Genomic DNA, 21,131 nt, shown 5'->3' on the forward strand with positions numbered 1-21,131 from the left:
GCATTGTGGGTGAACCGGAAGTGCGGCGTGTTGTTATTTTTTCCCCCAACATGGCAGGACTGTACTGGATTTGTTTCTTCGTATATTTTGCATTACAAGGTAAGTAAATATAACTCGTATTGTCGAATCTCATGCTGGAGATAACGAATATGTCATGAACAAAACAGTTTGCTCCGAATTTGTTTTGTTTGGTGCAGTTTGCAATAATTCGGCATCATGTATACTGCTACTGGGTTAGGGGTCGACCATTGAAAATATTGGGGTGGCTGAAAGGTTGTGCAGACTAACAATTTCTGGCATTAAAGGAAAGCAAAGGTTTTTGCTGCTCTGTGCAGAGAATTTGAGATCAATAAATGAATTCTGGCGAAAAAACAACTTATATGTGCTGCGGAACTCCCTAAATATCAGGTATAAAACAAGCTGTGAAGTAGACGATAAACCGTTAACGTCCTCTTTGCATTTCACCTCTATGCAGTTAATGATGTTTATTTTATAATATTCAGGTTCTGATGGCGACAAAATAACAATGAGACTTGTAGAAGAACCATCAAACTTTGGGTAAGATATGTTATAAATTATTATATTACTGGTAATATTGTGAAGGATATGCAGGCCCGTAGCCAGCACTTTTGAATAGGGGGTTCGAAAACAACAATAATATATTTGATGTGAAACGTGTGAATTTTGTAATATTAAAAAAGTGTCTTTGAGCTCTGTTTCAGACATTTTTATATTCTCAGTTTTAAATTCAATTGGTTTACTTTGTGTTACGTTGGTAAGTTATTTCACATAACATCTTTGAACTATTTTAGAGAAGGGGTCCTGAGCCATCCCCCCGCCCACAGACAAACACACGTGTATCTTAGCATTATTGTCTAAGCATTTTAAGGTAAAATGGTACTCGCTATTTTTTTTGCTCTTTGCAGATGTTAGCGCACATAAAAGTGACACGATTTCATGTTGAATTCTGTCTACAATTATTCATTTTAGTATTAGTCAATTTTGTATTATGTTATTTTATTTCAGCCCATCGTACAAAATGTAATAGGTAGAAAAGTGCATAGTACGTTTTAAAAACAATACAACATCTATGTAAACATATGATACTAAATTAAGCTGGATTCATATTCATCTCGTTGCTTGAAAACTTTTGAAAGATACAGAGTTATTTGATATATGGTGTAGCAGTTTGTGTAGCAACGAAGTAAGCCCAGACTGTCAGTATTTGCATAATTGCATAGGGTTATTGACAAAAGATCAGCCACATGGACACATTTTCTACCATGCTAAATTCAAACGTATCATTGCAAAAACTAAAAAAATATTGATCTAACTGCTTATTTGTGTGTCTGCCTAATCTGTCAGTATATATTTTTGTCTATAATTGTTACCAATAAATCTCCTAGGTTATAATACTACTTTGATTTTTCCGAAAATACACAGCCTGGATGATTGTGATATTGGGGCATGCCATTCTTGCTTTGAGTAAATATCTCTAAAAATTTGCAGTATCTCCAACTTGTTTTTCAAACCAGACAATGCCGAAACCATATTTGAACAGGAGATTTTTATGTGGGTTTCCCATGCAAGTCTGTCGGTCTTGTCTAATAGTTTAAGCATGATATAACATATTTTGGGGTTCCAGCTATTTTTATCAATTTTAACAAATATGAGATACAACGCTTGAAATAACCACATCATAATGGCAGCCTTCCACATTCGTCCAACATCGCTACATTGTTTGTACAACTATTAACGCCAAGTAGATATCTGCAAAATGTTGTCTGTACCCTCTCGATTTCCGAATTTTCGTACCCCCATATCGCTACCATAAGAAATAGCTGGCACAATGATTGCATCAAACAAATTAAATGCACTAACCAATGGCATACTACCAAGGTACAACTGTATGTAAATTTGTTGGTTCACTGTAAATCTGTTTTTAGAGAGCGGTAAAATAATATGCATATAGTGGCAGTTTAGCAGCGGTCTCAATAAACTTCAATGACTACATCTCCTTTATATGAACCCACTAAAAATATACATGTAGTAAATTTTCTCAGACATCAAAAAAATTATGATTCATTGCATAGTTTCAATGCTGAAGCAACACTGTGGGGTAAATAGTTGGCTGCAAGGAGCTCTTCGACCTATACAACTCGTGATGTTAAATTTTCAGCATTTTTTTAATAATCTGTTCAAATCGTAGCTGTACACTATTGTCCAATAACACAGGCTACACATACTAATACAATAAGTTAACTACATTTGGCTGATACACTTGGAACAAAACAGTATATATGCCATCATTAACTTGAAGAATACAAAACTAATGAACCAAACTAGGAAAGTACAGTGTCGTGTTGTCGTGTCAATCCCGTTCGATGCGAACACTAGCACAAGACAAACTGCCCTAATCAGGACCATCACATCCTTCAGAAAGTGACTACCATTACATTGTTTCAATGTTGTTTTAATATTTAACATCAGCTGCTTGAACGCGATCTTCATTACACCATCGCGGATTCACCGAATAAAAGCTTGCCCATTTATAACAACGTTTTTTTTTTACTTGCTGCTGTTGAGCTGAGACGTAACTTCGCGATTGACATTTAAAGCTTGCAGCCACCAAAATGCTCATTACTATACAATTTCGGCTGAGTCTGATAGTTACCTCACTGAGTCAAGTGATTTAAATGATGATAATTAATAATAATTTAATCTACGATCATCAATCGATTCATTTCCAAAATTTAGGGGGTTCGAACGAACCCCCCAATCCCCCAAACTACGGGCCTGATATGGTTATTTTAGTATAGTTGTAAACTACACCGTAATTACAGAGTGTCACAAAATGGTGGAAAAGCGGCTGTGGTGGTCGCCACTTTATGAACAAAACAAAACAAAATGAAAATTGCGACTGCGTTCAAGGCAAGTTGCACAGACTATATTTAGACCCTGGGAATGCCTTCAAATTTAGACCCTGGGAATGCCTTCAAATTTAGACCCTGGGAATGCCTTCAAATTTAGACCCTGGGAATGCCTTCAAATTTAGACCCTTCATTTTTGGTAAAAAGTGATTTTTTCGACTACTTTCGCAAGTCCAATTGCTTTAATATTACATATATAGGTAGTACATGTAGATCTCTCTCAGATTTGTTCATTTTGTAATTATATCTTCAATTCTCTAATTTTGGTGAATATTTTTGTCATTTTTGGTCAAATGTGATATTTTCGACTTCTTGTTAAAAACCGCAAGTCCAATTGCTTTGATATTACATATATAGGTACTACATGTGACCCTCTCTCAGATTTGTTCATTTTGTAATGATATCTTTAATTCTCTAATTTCGGTGAATATTTTTGTAATTTTTGGTAAAAAGTGATATTTTCGACTTCTTGTTGAAAACCGCAAGTCCAATTGCTTTGATATTACATATATAGGTACTACATGTGGACCTCTCTCAGATTTGTTCATTTCATAATGATATCTTTAATTCTCTAATTTTGATGAATATTTTTGTAATTTTTGGTAAAAAGTGATATTTTCGACTTCTTGTTGAAAACCGCAAGTCCGATTGCTTTGATATATTATACATATAGGTACTACATGTGGACCTCTCTCAGATTTGTTCATTTTCTAATGATATCTTCTGTTCTTTAATTGCCATGTGCATTGCTAACAGCGGAGCTATCTCAGCCGACAGGCTGCTTGTTTGTATTTTTATGTACTGCACCCACAATCGTACACAGTGTCCTCAGAGACAGTTTCATTAATTAATGTGATAATATACAGTGTTATAGATGCACATTACTTTGTCTGCAATACCGGTATTATATCCAAGGCCATCTATGATCATATTCACATTTATTTTGCCTTTATTTATAAAACTTTTACTTTACTGATGGTTGATTTTGAAATGTCTCTAGAATTATTGACAATAACTTTTATTTTTAGGTATAATCAAGAAACTCAGCTGGGCAGTAGTGGATTAGAGGCTCACTTTAAAGCGGCTAACATCTCAGGTAGGTATTTGAGAGAACTTATGCCAATAAAATTGTTGAAATCCCATAGACAGTTAAATTATTGCTTGCATTTATATAGGGCAATGAATATGGAGATTTTATAGAGCTGTAGTTTTTACTTTCTGTACAACAATTTAAATTTAATTTATTAGAAGGCACTGCACAGCTACATTGTACAGCTATACTTACAATGACAGATCCTGTCTGATAGTGGTGAAGAATCATTCCAAAAATTCTTGTCTCTATGGCAACTGATTCAGATCTTTTTCAAAATAATATTGAATCATTGTCATTGTCTCAATGCAAAAATAAAACAACTGTTGATGATGTAATTATGCTGATTTGTTCCATTTCAATCTAGGTCCACCTATGCTGAGGCGATTGGAGGGAAAATGCTTTGATTTAATCAATGAACAGTAAGTTTAAATATGTACATGTAAAAACATTATGTTATGTCTATACAAATGAGTTTTACATAACTGTGTGCCCCACCCACACTGCTGTGTTTTAAACTAAACATTTTGAAAAAAAAAATTTATCTTCTACAATAGCTTTTTGACAAACTGATGCACCAATTGGATTCTTGAAAATTCGTGTGTTTTATTTCAGATACAAATTTGTACTTTGTCCATTTCATAATGTAACACAGCATGAGCAGTCTTTACGTTGGAATCCTTACAGTGGAATATTAGGGTATGTACGTGTTTCTTTCACATAATCTTCCATATATGGCAATAACTTTGCACATTACCTTCTACATCACTTTTATCGGATTCTGCTGTGAATTTGCCAGTTTTTTAAAAATAATAAAATTGCACCAGGAAAATCGTTTTTGTAGCAGTTTTTTAAGTTTTTTTTTAATAATTTGGCGTAATTTTTTGGACATTTCAAGAATATGAAGTTTACTGCGACTAGCGTGAATGGGTAAGCTTTGTTTCGACAATGAGCTTTTATCACTGTAAACAATGTAAAGTTATTCTTCAAATGTTCAGTTTATCTTTTGAAAACAACTACAAATGTACGGTAATTTTTTTATTTAAAAATAATCATGCCATTTTTCCATCAAAATTCAAGCCAAAAGATTATATTACCATATCGCCAAGTCTCTTTGGTGTTGCGTTAAATAACAATAACATATTTAAATGAGATATGATAATTTGAGCAGATTGGTATGATCCATCATTTTGATCAGTTAATTAGAAATTTTGCTTATCAGGTCAAAGAACACCGTCCCAGGTCAAAACATGGCAGATATTCTCCAGCATCGAGCGTTTAATATGCGACCGGAATCATTCGCTTATGATGAAACTAACTTAAAGTTGAAATTTATTTGCATTTCATAACAGTTCAACCAATTTATTTTTTGTACGTTATTATAATCACTACTAAGTAATAATCAACAATTGTGAAACGCAGCATGACCAGATTGCACTAATGCGATCATTTAGGTTTAAAAATATAATTGTATTTGGCGTACCAGATTCGTTAATGTAATCTTTTTGGAGAAAATTTAGACGGCCCACTTTTTAATTCAGCAAGAAAAAAATGTATCAAATTTTAGATTAGCTTCTGCAATATTTTCTCTCGTATTAGGTGGTCAAACTGCTGGTGTTGAAAGATGGCATAGGTGGATTTTTCAATGAAAATAGTAGACCTTACAAAAATATTTGATGATCATTTTTTGAAATTTTTATCCCCAAATAAAGCCCCACCAGCTGTGAAATCACCAAGGGTGATTTTTTGGATGGACGAATTTATGGTAGAATCTGGTACTTCACTTCACCATCAAATCTAAATCTGTATCAGAAGCCACATCCCTAATAGAAGCCACACCCATTTCTTTGATCAATTGAGAACCAAATATTGTGTAGATGCTCAAATCCATGATGCATCCACTCTGTTGTACCATTTGAATAGAAGCAGTGGCTTTTAGTACAGTACATCACATCTACATCATCATGTCATATTTCCATCACATCACATTGATTATAGAGGACACACCATAATGCAAAGGGTTCTATTTAAATATTATTTCTGTTTTCCAGAGTGTGGCAAGAATGGCAGATTGAAAATAACACATATCAAGGGATGTTTTATAAATCAGGAGATGTATGTGCTAACAAGAGAAGACAAGTCTTGGTATGTATACATTTTCTCCAATAACCATGGTGACTAATTTGTAAACCAACAGATCTAATTTAGTATATGGATATATCATTTTTGTCTAAGGTCTGTGTAAATTACTATAAATTATAGAAACATTATCTACTCGATATCAGATCACTGGTTTGTTGGCCCTTATCGAGTACAGACTGAAACAGTGGCTAATGGAATGAGCAGTGTTTATTGATGTCTCAGTGCATGTGTGGAATGAACATCACACATAGCTGGATTACCGTGATTTTTTGTTTTGCAATTTAATTAAAAACTTTAGGAATATATTTGTGATTTTTATTCAATGAACCTAGTTAATTAAGTACAGGAATAATACTGGTCTCAGTGAGGGCAAGATATTTGCATATACATGCAGTGTGCCCTCAAAGCAGATATGTTACTCCATCAACACACAAAGATTTTGACATACATGTAATACTCTTATTAAAACATCTTACTTTAATAATTTGATTTGCAATTTGGTTCAATTAGATTTTCATTTTATAAACAAAATAGGGTTAAACACAAAGGAAAATCTCAAGTCTCATACAAAGTATTTTTTCTTGAAGACCGGCCTCTTCAGCAGTCAGCATACTGACTCAACTTAATTTTGGAGGATTCAATTTTGACTGCAGATCCCTGCAATGTCAGTCCTGTTGAAGGCACACTAGTCTCATGCTTGTTTTGAACAGTGATTTCTCGCAGGTAGATCTCAGCCAAATGTAATATAAAAAAAGCATTATATTTACAAAATCATTTTATACAATATACTGATTGTTCAATACTTGAACCAATATGGCCACACACTTGTACACTTCTGTGTGCCGAACTAAAATAATATTTATTGGTTTACAGAATCTGTAAAATAATTATTTGAGATCCAAAAAATGTAGTTGTATAACAAATTCATTGACCCTTGGTGATTTGAAAATGGTATACCGGTACATAAATTTATTTTAAAATCACTCTTTAATGTCATTCTCCATGTATGTATCCAAGTGATAATAACATTCTTTAATCATTACATTTTTTGTTTATTTTATATGCAATTTTTTTTTTACATTTTAATCATCTTCTTGCAAAGAAAAAACGTTGCTGCAACAGAAAATTTATAGTAATTTTGATAAATAATGAAGTCTATAATGCCTCACACTTGTACTTATTTTGATTAATAAAAGATTAAATTATTATTTAATCTCATGTTATTGTACATTTAGGTTAATTTACTATGCAGTCAAAAAACCGAATTGCTTACTGTGGAGGAACCAGTAACATGTGAATATGTAATGAATTTTTCTACTCCTTTGGTTTGTCATGACCATGTAATGTTAGGTAAGTGTTATTTTCATCAACTCACAGTTTCTATGCTATCATGTAGCTTCATGCTTTTCTATGCTTATCTGAACTCAACATCGGTGTGTATTATATATCCTAATTTAACAATACAACTACACACCCAAAGTTCTAAATTAAGTACCGTAATTGAAATGCAGATCAGCTGAATTAGCTGCAAAGTAAATTTGTGATATAGTTTTTGCTTTATTCGTAGCATATGTGCTTACTTCAATGACAGAGGCGTGTCTATGGTTAAAATATGTCATGTTTTAATGATTCAGTATACTATACTGTATTTGCTTTATTGGTACTATAAAATGATGAATTTTTGGTTCTCAGTTATTCAAAATGAATGGGCGGCTTCTATTAGGGATGCGGCTTCTAATACAGATTTTACGGTAGTACATGCACTTCCCCCAGTATGTAAATGAAAGAGGTGTGTCTCTGGTAAAAATATTGTATGTTAATGATTCATTATACAATACTGTATTTGCTTTACCGGTATTACTGGTAGTAGTGCATGAACTTATGTAAGTGACAAGGATGTCTATGGTCAAATTATATGTTTTAATGATCTTGTACTGTAAAATTAGTATTAACACCTGCATCCCTAATATAAGTTACACCTATCCTTTTTGAACAATTGAAAACCAAAAATTCACCATTTTTACAGTGCATGTTCATGTATATGATATACCATATGATATATCCTATGTTGGCCTCTCGTGTTCTTGTATTAGTGATGTGCCTTGGATGGAGAAAATATATTTAATGCTTGTTATCTGAGTTAGCTTCATATTGATTTAAATACTCAACATTACTATTGCTTGCTATGAGTCTAAAAATGTCATCAAATCCATCAGAAGGAAAATCATATAATTTTGTTTTCTTCATTTATTTAGTTTATCCGACATTATCAGATGATTTACAGCTAAAGTGGGATGAATTAGAAGGAGAGTTAGTTCGAGAAGAGATTACCCGAAAGGTAATATGTCTACCTTTTATCCTCCTAAAACACAGTACAAATGGCACCTGGTCACCAACTGTAGAGGGCGCTGTGATGTGCATTAGTTCACACTGACATGCCTTTGTATTTTCTAGAGTGATGTATAGTTTCCAAATGTTCTTTAAGGTCGTTGACATTCAACCTAAAAATGCTGGTGAAAAATTTATCATAATTTTTCAAAGTATCGATTTAAACAAGACATTGACTTTTTCAGTTTGTTGCCTAGTATGAAATATTTGTTTGGAAAAAATATACAAATATAGACATTTTTACAACAATCCATGTTAATGCATTATTTTATAAATAAATAGTATTCATTCAAATTTCCTAATATTTCATGACAACCATTTATCTATAGTGTTCATCTTATAAAACTACATGATTTCTTTCACCATATACATATATATACATCTTATAAAACTACATGATTTCTTTCACCATATACATATGGTGAAAGAATTCATGTAGTTTTATAAGATGAAAATTTAAGATATAATGAGACCTTTTCAGCTCCGCTGTCGACTTTGTCGAGCGGAGCTTATCATATGAGTGCTTGTCCGTCGTCGTCCGTGTCAATGTTTTACTTTTTCAACTTCTTCTTGAAAACTACAAGCCTGAATGCTTTGATACTTTGTGTATATGTACCTTGGGTAGACCTCTCTTAAATTTGTTCATTTCATGATGATATCTTCAATTATCTAATTTTGGTGAATATTTTTGTAATTTTTGGTAAAAAGTGATATTTTCAACTTCTTGTTAAAAACCGCAAGTCCAATTGCTTTGATATTATATATATAGGTACTACATGTGGACCTCTCTCAGATTTGTTCATTTCATGATGATATCTTCAATTCTCTAATTTTGGTGAATATTTTTGTCATTTTTGGTAAAAACTGATATTTTCGACTTCTTGTTAAAAACCGCAAGTCCAATTGCTTTGATATTACATAATATAGGTACTACATGTGGACCTCTCTCAAATTTGTTCATTTTGTAATGATATCTTTAATTTTCTAATTTTGGTGAATATTTTTGGCATTTTTGGTAAAAAGTGATATTTTTGACTTCTTGTTAAAAACCTCAAGTCCAATTGCTTTGATATTATATATATAGGTACTACATGTGGACCTCTCTCAGATTTGTTCATTTCATGATGATATCTTTAATTCTCTAATTTTGATGAATATTTTTGTAATTTTTGGTAAAAAGTGATATTTTCGACTTCTTGTTAAAAACCACAAGTCCAATTGCTTTGATATATTACATATATAGGTACTACATGTGGACCTCTCTCAGATTTGTTCATTTTCTAATGATATCTTCAATTCTTTAATTGCCATGTGCATTGCTAACAGCGAAGCTATCTCAGCCGACAGGCTGCTTGTTAACTTTACAAATTAAGAATCATATTTTCATGAATGTCTGACCTGAGTTAGGTGACCTTCTACTTATTTGTGGGTTTTGTGAACAAATGCTAAACATTTGTATAATGATAGCTTTATTAAAAAATTTATGCTTACTCCTGTTTTCTTTTAATCTTTTCACCACCAGTTCCCGCTTTTCACCACCAGTTTTTGCGTTTCATCACAACTTTACAAAATAAAATTATTTATAGTATGCATTTTCCTTCAGAAGATTGGAACAAAAACAGCCAAATTCTTCGAGTAAAAACTTAAATTGGCACAAATATTGTCTTTTGGCTCCAAGATTAGGGTTCATTTCCAGAAATATTGAAGAATAAAAAAAAAAAGAGAATAATTTGGGCGAGAAAGTCTGGTGGTGAAAAGGTTAATCAGAACCTCTAGTGGTCAAGGTTATTCATAACATTGATACTGCTTTGATCTATGGTCATCTGTCATTAAAAAATACTGTTTTGGAAATATTTAATTAATTTTCGCTGAAAAAACATTTTAGATGTTTTGTATGGCATGAATTTTCACTGATTTTTAACAAGTTTAATGTAAAATAAAGGAAAGAAGGCATATTCGCTTGATTTTATTTTTACTGAATCATTCCTTCATTGAATATAGCGAAAATAAATTCCAAGCGAAAATAAAGTATTCTACAGTACCGGTACTCCAGGAATTGACAAATTGAATCTAGAAATTATATTACTGTAAACAGTTCAATTTACACTGCTAGAAACTTCTTGATTTTAGAATTTTATGGCTGAAGACAAAATCTTGCTAACATCACTAACACTTCCTAAGACCCCAGAGAAATTCCAACTGCTATTAAAGTGCCTGTGCAATGCCCACCCTCACGTTTCCCATTTTAGATCTGTGTCCCACTGAAATGGGCAGTTATTGATTTTTTTGCTGAAAATGATTACTCGTATCCAAGTAAATTTTGGATATTTTTCGTGTTGTAGCAACGCCCACCCATCCTGAAACGGTCGACTGTTTCCGGATTTCCGACTCTCGCCGAAAGTGCGCCACCAAATGACAAAATGTGAGAGAAAGTCATACCCCTGAGCCGTAATAACACTGGTCATTCTGTATACTTTTAAACGATGTACATTTTTCGGTCGGCATTTTTTCTTTCTTTTTTTTGTCTATTTTTTTTTTTTTTGAGAGAGAGTTTTTAGATGTGTTGTGGGCAGTTGCAGCGAAACGTATAGTCATAGTGATTAGTGTATGTATTCACACGTTTCTAATCGATCCAAAGGTGCGACATCAGTGGACAAAAGCCACTTCACCTCAGATTCTTTTTTTGTGTGGAAAAACTGTCCTCGTCCAAAAAAAAACAACTAGGTTTAAAGAGAAACGCCGACAACGTAAAGCTGACGCAACACCTTTGAAAGAAATAGATTCCGGACCAACTCATGATCACCGAGGCGGATTTCCGAAGAGAGAGAGACGTCTGGCAAGTGTTTCAAATGAGTTGGCTTTTTTTGCGGTAGTGATTATCGTTTTATAGAGACCATTTAGTCCCTGTTAAGTAAAAGGTAGCAATAATTTTGACAGTGACACGAAACGAAGCGTCGGACAAACAGGAAATTACACAGCCCTTACACACTAATTGTTTTCATTTTCGAAGACTAAAAGTTTCTGAATTGGTGATTGGTGTTGAATGTCGAATTCACACCTCTGTTCTTTTTTAACCTCCATGCTTACAGATGTGTTTCCACCAAATAAAGTTTTAATATGATGTTATAATTATGACAATCATGCCATGGATCATGCTAACTTGAATCCACTCTGAATTTATCTGTATGTGTGTCGATCTTGATTATTTTTGTTATCCAATTAAACGCCGCTTTTAACGCACTTGCCCTCGTCGTGTCCCGAAGCGTTCACCTATTTCAACAAAATGTCAATTTATTTCCACGCGACTGTCATTTATGTAGTAACTGTGATTTGTCGTTTTGTTTAATTATTTTATAGTGACCACTATAGTCTAATGTTTAGATTGTCAAAATATGTTCTCTTTTATTTTAATTTTGAAAGTTTTACTCGACGATCGATGAAATAAAAAAAGTGTAGTGACGTGCCTAGTAACCTGCTAAATAACGAGATAATTCCGACGTCAAATTCTATTTTGTTCAGCGACAGTGTACAAACGTGCGCCGGTGTCGGTGACGATCACGGTGACCAGCTACAACAGAACGCACAGATTTCGCATCTAACTCAACCCCATGCAACAAAAATTGATAGTATGTGTTCATTATGGTCCATTCTTCCTCGACGAACAAGTACATAAGTGACAATTTAGTCAAAGACGAGAAAACTGGACAAGAAATTTGCCTTATTTACACGTATCGGCAATGCAAGCTGCCATGTGACTTCCCCTTCTGACGTCACAAGGGGAATTTCTGTATGCAAATGAGGAGCCTCGTTTTAAAATACACAAAAATAAAGTTGTTGTTGCTGAGTTTAAAACACATTTTTTCACTTAAAAAGAATAATTCATGCTTAGAAACATAAAAATTAATAATATTTATGTATCAATGGATAATTTAGGCGTGAAAATAGCAGCCATTTCACAGGCACTTTAAATGTTGTGGTTTTCACTGAATCGTAAAATTTGCAAACATTTGTCTCTCAGGAAATAAAAGTGTGCATGCTTTATCATTTAAAACGCACAATCTGAACAGGTGGTTATATTTAAAGCATTTCATTCATGGTGCAGTATATTTCAATAACCAATCTCAAGGGCAGAGTTATGTCACAGAACATGTTTCTAAGACGAGCACCACTGTACCATATTTCAATAAGCTCTGTGCGAGCTGCTGTGGAATACTGACCGAAGAGCTAGTGAAAACAGCTAAAGTTCAGGAAACAGCAAAAACTCAACTTTGATCCTGAGTACCGGTAACCCAATTTATGTAGGGGTAATCTTGTTACATTGTTCATGAGAGTCTGAACAACTAGCGTAAATTACAGGGTTTTTTTTTAAGTTTTCGACCATTGATTTCATTGTATACATTGCTTAGACTCGTTTTGAACATGTCATGATATAACTAGAATTTGTAAACATGAAGATGTCAATATACATGTGTGCATTTTAACAATTGAGTTTATACTGTGGAATACTTTATTTTCGCTGGAATTAATTTTCACTTAAAAGGCTTTTTGGGCGTTTTGCTTGGAATTTATTTTTACTGATTTTTGATGAGTTTAATGTAAAATATAGGAAAAAAAGTATATTCGCTGGATTTTATTTTCACGGAATCATCCCTTCAGCGAAAATAGTGAAAATAAATTCCAAGCGAAAATAAAGTATTCTACAGTAGTTTCTTTATTCTTGTTTTTATTCTGGTTTACAGGGTTATAAGAAAAGATTACATAAAATATTTGAGGAAGCAGATTTAGTTTTATCACCAGACAAGTCATTAGTTGCATTACATCCAGAAAAGAAGACAGAGGAAGTGGAGGACTTTGACAATTTATATTCATGTAACATAGTAAGTAAAATGTTAACAAACTGAACCCAGTGTAAACTTTTTTTAAAGCAAACCTTGTATAAACCGTGTGTAAATTGGTTTTAACCGAAACATGTATAACACTGAAAACTGAACACGGAAACCTGTCTAAACCAAACCAAGTGTAACACAGAAACCTGTCTAAGCTGAACACAGAAGCCTGTCTAAACCAAACTGTGTGTAACACAGAAACCTGTCTAAGCTGAACACAGAAACCTGTCTAAACCAAACTGTGTGTAACACTGAAACCTGTCTAAGCTAAACATGAAAACCTGTCTAAGCTAAACATGAAAACCTGTCTAAACTGAACTGTGTGTAACGCTGAATCCTGTCTAAACCAAATTGTGTAACACAGAAACCTGTCTAAACTAAACCATACATAACACTGAAACCTGTCTAAACCAAACACAGAAACCTGTCTAAGCTGAACACAGAAACCTGTCTAAACCAAACACAGAAACCTGTCTAAGCTGAACACAGAAACCTGTCTAAGCCAAACACCGAAACCTGTCTAAGCTGAACACAGAAACCTGTTTAAACTAAACCATACATAACACTGAAACCTGTTTAAACCAACCACAGAAACCTGTCTAAGCTGAACACAGAAACCTGTCTAAACCAAACACAGAAACCTGTCTAAACTGAACCCTGTAAAACAATAGAAACTTACTTAAAATCAATTCAAACCCTGCTGAAAACAGAAAATCTCAATTTGAAAAAGATTTTATTGTTCATTATTTATTACAGCTTTATTACAAAAACTTTTCTGTTTTGCTACTCAAAGATTAGACATATCATTTAACAAACTACGTTAATATTCAATAGACCTCTTCAAAATCGAGCCTTATTGAAATAATCCATTTAGAATATAATAGGTCAGAAAGCTATTTAGATTGTTTATTCAATTACCACAGAGTGGGAATATCATCCATGGGGATGACATAATACTTCTCCATACGTGTATGCAGGATATGTTCCTTTTGTCTATTCATGTGTATATTTTTATATTGTCAATGTTCTGAAATTTATAGGAAAATGAAAAAGTAAATTTCACAAATTGAAATTGGGTAAAAAGATATGTTGTATTCATACTAAAATAATTACTAAAACTTATAATTTATTTATTTACCCATGTGCATACGTCATACCATGTAACTGTTTTTGTCATGATAATTGAATTTTTGTGTTGTTCTCTTGCAACAAAATGCTTTATGTAACTGGGCCTTAAGACGTACAACACCGAAATAAAAGCATTTCTATCTTTTGGATAGATCTAATTTGTGACTTTGTCATATACTGTAAAATACTTTATTTTAGCTGGAATTTATTTTCGCTTAATAGACTTTTTGGGTGTTTGTGTGGAATTTATTTTCACTGATTTATCTATCTTTTGGATAGATCTAATTTGTGACTTCGTCATATACTGTAAAATACTTTATTTTAGAGCTGGAATTAATTTTTGCTGATTAGACTTTTTGGGTGTTTATTTTCACTGATTTTTGACAAGTTGAATGTAAAATATAGGAAAAAGGGTATATATTCGCTGGATTTTATTTTCACTGAATCATTCTTTCAGCGAAAATTAATTCCAAGCGAAAATAAAGTATTCTACAGTATACCGATAATTCATAATTCAGGGCAAAGTGGAATAAGTTGACAAAAAATATAATGAATGCTTTTCATTAAACAGGAATACAAAAAATTAGCAGAAGAAGTAGAAAGGTTGAAGTCACTAGTACCAGAGCATAAAAGGCCAGGTAAATACATCTAGTTGATATTTTGTTGTTAACTTTTGCACCACAACCTGAATTCAAAATAGTTTTAGGTTTAGTTTGTTTAATTTTACTTTGATCTTACTTTTTACTTGTTATAGCCAAAAAAACAATGACTAGATTTAAACCCCGCCCTGAAATGCCTGAACGATGTCAGAAGCTTCTCTGGTTATATATAAAATCCGATAACTACAGATTGTCATACCAAGCTCACTTGTGTATTTTCAGAATTATTATTCATTCCCTCCAAAGAAATTTGAGCAAAAATCATGAATGAGCAGAATATACAAATACAAGTCTGTGGCATCACAAAATTTAGCATACAAGGCATGTGATGTTATTTCAGCAATAGTTCCACTGTCAACACTCTGCCGTTTCACTATGTCATACTGTGGAGACATGCATGTGATGAATATATAACCCCATGATATTTTCTATTAGGTTGAAATCAGCATATACTTGTGATTACCATCAACCAGCCTGTGGCTCAGATTAATACACAACTCTGGCAGTAATTCCTAGTTTCTGCTGAGGTCAACCTAAGAGAAAATATCATAGGATGGTATACATGTATAAATATCCATGAAGACAAAATGTCAATACTGTGTTTATAATGACTGATACACAATGGAAAATGTTTTGCACTGGGCAAACTATTGTGTTCAGTGATGGAATTCTTTTTCTGCCATGCACTTTAAGGCTACTTGATGTAAACAAAGGAAAGTGTTCAAATATGCTCTCAGAAATCTTGACTGCTTTTATTGTCGGTGATGTAGTTTACACTAAATTAGACTAATTTTGATCTTAATACATTTTGGACAAACATAATAAGTCTTTTTACAAAATGCTGAATTCTATTGCCTTTGCTGTCAGGTGTACTATGTACAGTGTAAATTATATATTGTATTTGCTTTATTAAAAGTGTATGGACTAACATAATGATTGAGTCCCACTATATGAACCACTAATATATATGCTATAATTTGCAATTTCCTTCAATCTTTGTCCCCTGTTACAACAACAGAATGACACCTCTATTACAGGTACTGTATCTGAATAGATGCAATGTTTGGAGTGGGTGGTAGTCTTGTAGACCTTGCATATTGTATTGTTGTAATGCACAGTTGTATATGACAAATCTTCTATCTGCTATGTTTCTTTTCTTTTGCATCAATCTGATTAAAATCAGATGGTAGTAAATGCTCTGGATGCTTTTCATTCTGGCCGCTCATGTAGGTGACCTCTACTTGCATAATACTAAATCATGTTTACACATCTATAGACCCAATCTGAATTTCAGGTGAACTCCATGTTAATAAGTAGCCTGTAACATTAGTTTGATTGGTTGCAAGATGCTGTAAAGTGGAGCATCTACGCTAATTGTATTTTAATCAGATTATATTTGAATAACAAACCATTGACAAGCAAACTTATGCAAGCATAAATTGTGGCTTTGATCGGATTTTGTAGTCACATGATGGGATTTTCTAGTCACATGATGGGATTTTGTAGTCACATGATGGAATTTTGTAGTCACATGATGGGATTTTGTAGTCACATGATGGAATTTTGTAGTCACATGATGGGATTGTGTAGTCACATGATGGAATTTTGTAGTCACATGATGGGATTGTGTAGTCACATGATGGGATTGTGTAGTCACATGATGGGATTGTGTAGTCACATGATAGGATTGTGTAGTCACATGATAGGATTGTGTAGTCACATGATTGGATTGTGTAGTCACATGCTGGGGTTGAGTAGTCACATGCTGGGGTTGAGTAGTCACACGATAGGATTGTGTAGTCACATGATAGGATTGTGTAGTCACATGATGGGGGTTCGGTAGTCACATGATAGGATTGTGTAGTCACATGATAGGGTTGGGTAGTCACATGCTGGGGTTGGGTAGTCACATGCTGTGATTGTGTAGTCACATGATAGGATTGTGTAGTCACATGATAGGATTGTGTAGTCACATGCTGGGGTTGGGTAGTCACATGATAGGATTGTGTAGTCACATGCTGGGGTTGAGTAGTCACACGATAGGATTGTGTAGTCACATGATAGGATTGTGTAGTCACATGCTGGGGTTGGGTAGTCACATGATAGGATTGTGTAGTCACATGCTGGGGTTGAGTAGTCACACGATAGGATTGTGTAGTCACATGATAGGATTGTGTAGTCACATGCTGGGGTTGGGTAGTCACATGATAAGATTGTGTAGTCACATGCTGGGGTTGGGTAGTCACATGCTGCGATTGTGTAGTCACATGCTGCGATTGTGTAGTCACATGCTGCGATTGTGTAGTCACATGATGGGATTGTGTAGTCACATGATGGGATTGTGTAGTCACATGATGGGATTGTGTAGTCACATGATCGGAATGTGTAGTCACATGATGGGGTTGAGTAGTCACATGATGGAAATAATAGCCATAATTTTGTGAATTATTGTCTTTTATTCTCAGCTGAACCAGATATGAAGGAGGACTATGAAGAATATCCCCTAACTGATGAGCTGCATGAATGGAAACATGATATGTATGATTATTAACGCCAAAATCAATGTTTAGTCATCGTTCACAAAATAAATCTGCAAATTTTTTTCAAAATTTTGATCAGATCCTGTAGGACAATGCATAAAAATGTATGAAAAGTTGCACCAACCTTTTGGTGTGAACAAACATGACATTCAAAGGGTTATATACCAGTAAATTTCTCTTTCTTTTGTGAAAGCAATTTTATACAGATAAAACTTTGTAACAATAAGGAGTTAGTTTTGTAGAATTCTGTCCTAGTCGAATACACATTTATGTTGATAACTCAATACTGTAAACCAATGATTTGTAGTACTTTCAAGTTTTCTTAATACTTGTAAAGCTAAGAAGATTCTGTAAACCAATGATTTGTAGTACTTTCAAGTTTTCTTAATACTTGTAAAGCTAAGAAGATTCTGTGATCAAAAATTTATGAATAAATCTCCCAAAACTAAATTTCAAAATATGCGTAATGATGTTGGAAAAGAGTTACTGCCCTCATGTGACAAGGCATGTAATGATTTTGTTTCTTTATATTTATTATTATTTTTCCATTTTAAACTCAGTATTATTTAACTTACATATGTCTGTATTAAAGCATTAAGTATGTCTTATTAATCCTTTGAATGCCAGATATTTTCTCGCACAAAATCTTAGTGCAAATATTTCCACATTTTGTAATATTTTAACCAAGTTTCATTATCATTTTGGACCATGCAGATTTAGACATTGCTTTAGTGTTTGATTAAAAGGTTTGTCAAGTTTTATCAACATTTCATGTGGAGAGAAGCAGACAGTATAAATAATCTTATAGATGGTGCCAAAAGTAGACTCTCAAAAGGTTAAACTCCCACAGTCACTGCATAGCATAGCGTGATGACTGGGGTGATTTTACCTGGTTTTGTTAGCTACCATAATATATTGCTACAGCTTTGAATATTTACCTGGTAATGTATGTTTATTTGTGTGGTGGATTAATTAGGTTGGTTTATTTCCATTACTGGTAAAGAAATACTGTAAAATACTTTATGTTCACTTGGAATTAATTTTTCGCTGAAGGAATGATTCAGTGAAAATAAAATCTAATGAATATACCTTTTTTCCTACATTTTAGATTCAACTCAACGTCAGTCAGTGAAAATAAATTCCATACAAAACACCCAAAAAGTATTTTAAAATAAATTCTAGCTAAAATGAAGTATTTTACAGTACTTTACTATCAAGGTATTTTGCAATAAATTCCCTGACAAGATATAAAGAAATTAAGTTAACATAAAAGCATGTGCATTTTTTTTGAGAAATTTGTTGCTATATTTCAACGAATGGTGGCCATTTTGTTAATATTAGAATACTTTTAACATTGATTTCTGTAGGAGGATATATGACATCTCAAATTGTTGACATACATGTAGGGTAAAACAGATTATGTATTGTGATTTTGTTATTTTGTTATAAGAGTCTGAGTTACTGTAAAATACTTTTAGCTGGAATTTTTGCTGAAAAGACTTTTTGGGTGTTTTGCATGGAATTTATTTTCACCGATTTGAATGTAAAAAGTTGAATGTAAAAAATAAGAAAAAAGATATATTTGCTGGATTTTATTTGCAATGAATCATTCCTTCAGTGAAAATCGCAAAAATAGTATTTAACAGTATAGAAACATTATTTTGCCTGAACATTGTGTTCTATGAACTGATCTATGAAACTATGATTTATTGGAAATAATATTTAGCCAATTTGGTTCAAAATATGTTACTGTAACTTACAGAATATTTCAATATACTGTGGAACTGTAGCGCTATGATTGTATGTAAAAGTAAACCACAGTCCATAGAAGGACTAATCCAATCAGCTTCTATATACTGTAAAAACTTTTCAGGTGCTTTGTGTGGAATTAATTTTCACTGACTTTTGAGTTGTGTGTAAAGCATGGGAAAATTTTTGTTCATTTTTATTTTATGTATTTTATATTGGTGCCAGAAAATAAATTGCTGGTTAGAAGTTATTTTTATATCACGTGAGATAATATTGATTATTATTATGTGATACTTGGATTACAAAATCATTACAAAGTCATATGTTTATTGATGTCCATTTAATTATTATTCTTACCCATTATTATCCCCTGGCAAATTGTGATACAAGTATTCTCTTAATACATGTACTAGAACAGAACCAATTAGAGTGATGATGGAATAAAACTTGGTGGTAAAACCTGATAAGGGGCATGGGAGCCATTTGTGTTAGATAGTTACTAGTTTGCACCAGAATGTTACAGTCCTGCACCTAAAACAGGGCATGTTGCAGTAACAACATTGATACATGTTCCTGTACCAGGTGTATAAATTGGGTATATTACCATACTGTCCTTGTAACATTCACAAGGGGGATAATTAAATCTGAATTTTGTTCACCCTGATTTTAATTAAACCTTCATTTCATGACTTTATGTGGGAGTGTCTTTTGTGTCGCAGCTCTTTTGACTTGTTCCTCCTCAACCATATAAATTTGTAATAAAAAGTGATCTGCCAGAATTAAATTATTTTTGCTACATTGCTAATGGAGATGTGTTTGAACAGATATGTTGTTTAGGAGTAGGTTCTGGGGTTAATAACTGAATACAGAAGCCTTACATAAAACCAAACTTTGAAAACAGTCTGTGAGTGCCTGGTGGGATGCTATGAGTAATAATGGCATCCTGGTCAGATAAATGTATTAATGTGTGATAGAGAGAACTATAGACCGGCAAAGTCGGGACTTCTTTTTTGTTTTACAAACAAAAATATAATTGTCATTTTAGCCTTTTTAACATGATTGTGAAAACTAGTGTGACTGCGAAAGAAATCCCGACTAGACAAGCGTTGACCCACTGCCACTGCGTTGGAGTGAAAACGGGAGCAGAATCGCTCCGGTGATTATGCTAATTAAAAGTTGTCGATTAGCATTGACAACGAATCAGAGTGCAGCTTATTTATGTTAAGGTACGTGACCTTTCACTTCTGAGATCCCAGCGATTTTGAAAGACTACTTATGTACATTGGACATTTAAACCGACATGTTTTCAGTAAACATGGATGGAAGTATCGCCTTTGCACTTAGAAAGTTAAAGTATCCATCTCTGCAATCAAATCAACCTTTAAAAGGTCACGTTTACTTTCACACACCCACTTATGAATAATCAATGACATCATGAATAATTAATAGCAGTCAAATGTCTGCAGATGTGTCCAGTCGGGATTTCTTTAGCGGTCAGGATAGTTTTTGCGACCACGCTAAAAAAACTAGAACAATATTTATTTATTTTTGTAAAACAAACAAGTCGCGACTTTGCCAGTCTAAGGGTAGTATCATTTAAGATATTCGTACGATTATGT

The 21,131-nt window shown here is 33.3% G+C and overlaps 1 protein-coding gene across 2 annotated transcripts; it reads left to right on the forward strand.

The window, feature by feature from the left end:
* The first annotated feature begins 6 nt into the window (after positions 1-6).
* Positions 7-20,296, forward strand: LOC100369141 (N-acetylglucosamine-1-phosphotransferase subunit gamma-like). 2 transcript variants are annotated; one of them, XM_085502482.1, is made up of 12 exons: positions 7-99; positions 504-558; positions 3,959-4,026; positions 4,388-4,442; positions 4,636-4,719; positions 6,072-6,165; positions 7,398-7,512; positions 8,418-8,500; positions 13,290-13,427; positions 15,136-15,202; positions 16,242-16,260; positions 17,689-20,296. In XM_085502482.1, exons 1-11 carry the CDS (start codon positions 51-53, stop codon positions 16,244-16,246), a joined length of 813 nt encoding a protein of 270 aa, XP_085358608.1. In that variant the 5' UTR covers positions 7-50; the 3' UTR covers positions 16,247-16,260; positions 17,689-20,296. The 2 variants fall into 2 exon arrangements, with proteins under 2 accessions (XP_085358608.1, XP_085358607.1); XM_085502481.1 differs by lacking the exon at positions 16,242-16,260.
* The last annotated feature ends 835 nt before the right edge of the window (positions 20,297-21,131 follow it).

Source organism: Saccoglossus kowalevskii, chromosome 8, assembly GCF_978046115.1.
Source record: "Saccoglossus kowalevskii chromosome 8, keSacKowa6.1, whole genome shotgun sequence".
Taxonomy (NCBI): Eukaryota; Metazoa; Hemichordata; class Enteropneusta; family Harrimaniidae; genus Saccoglossus; species Saccoglossus kowalevskii.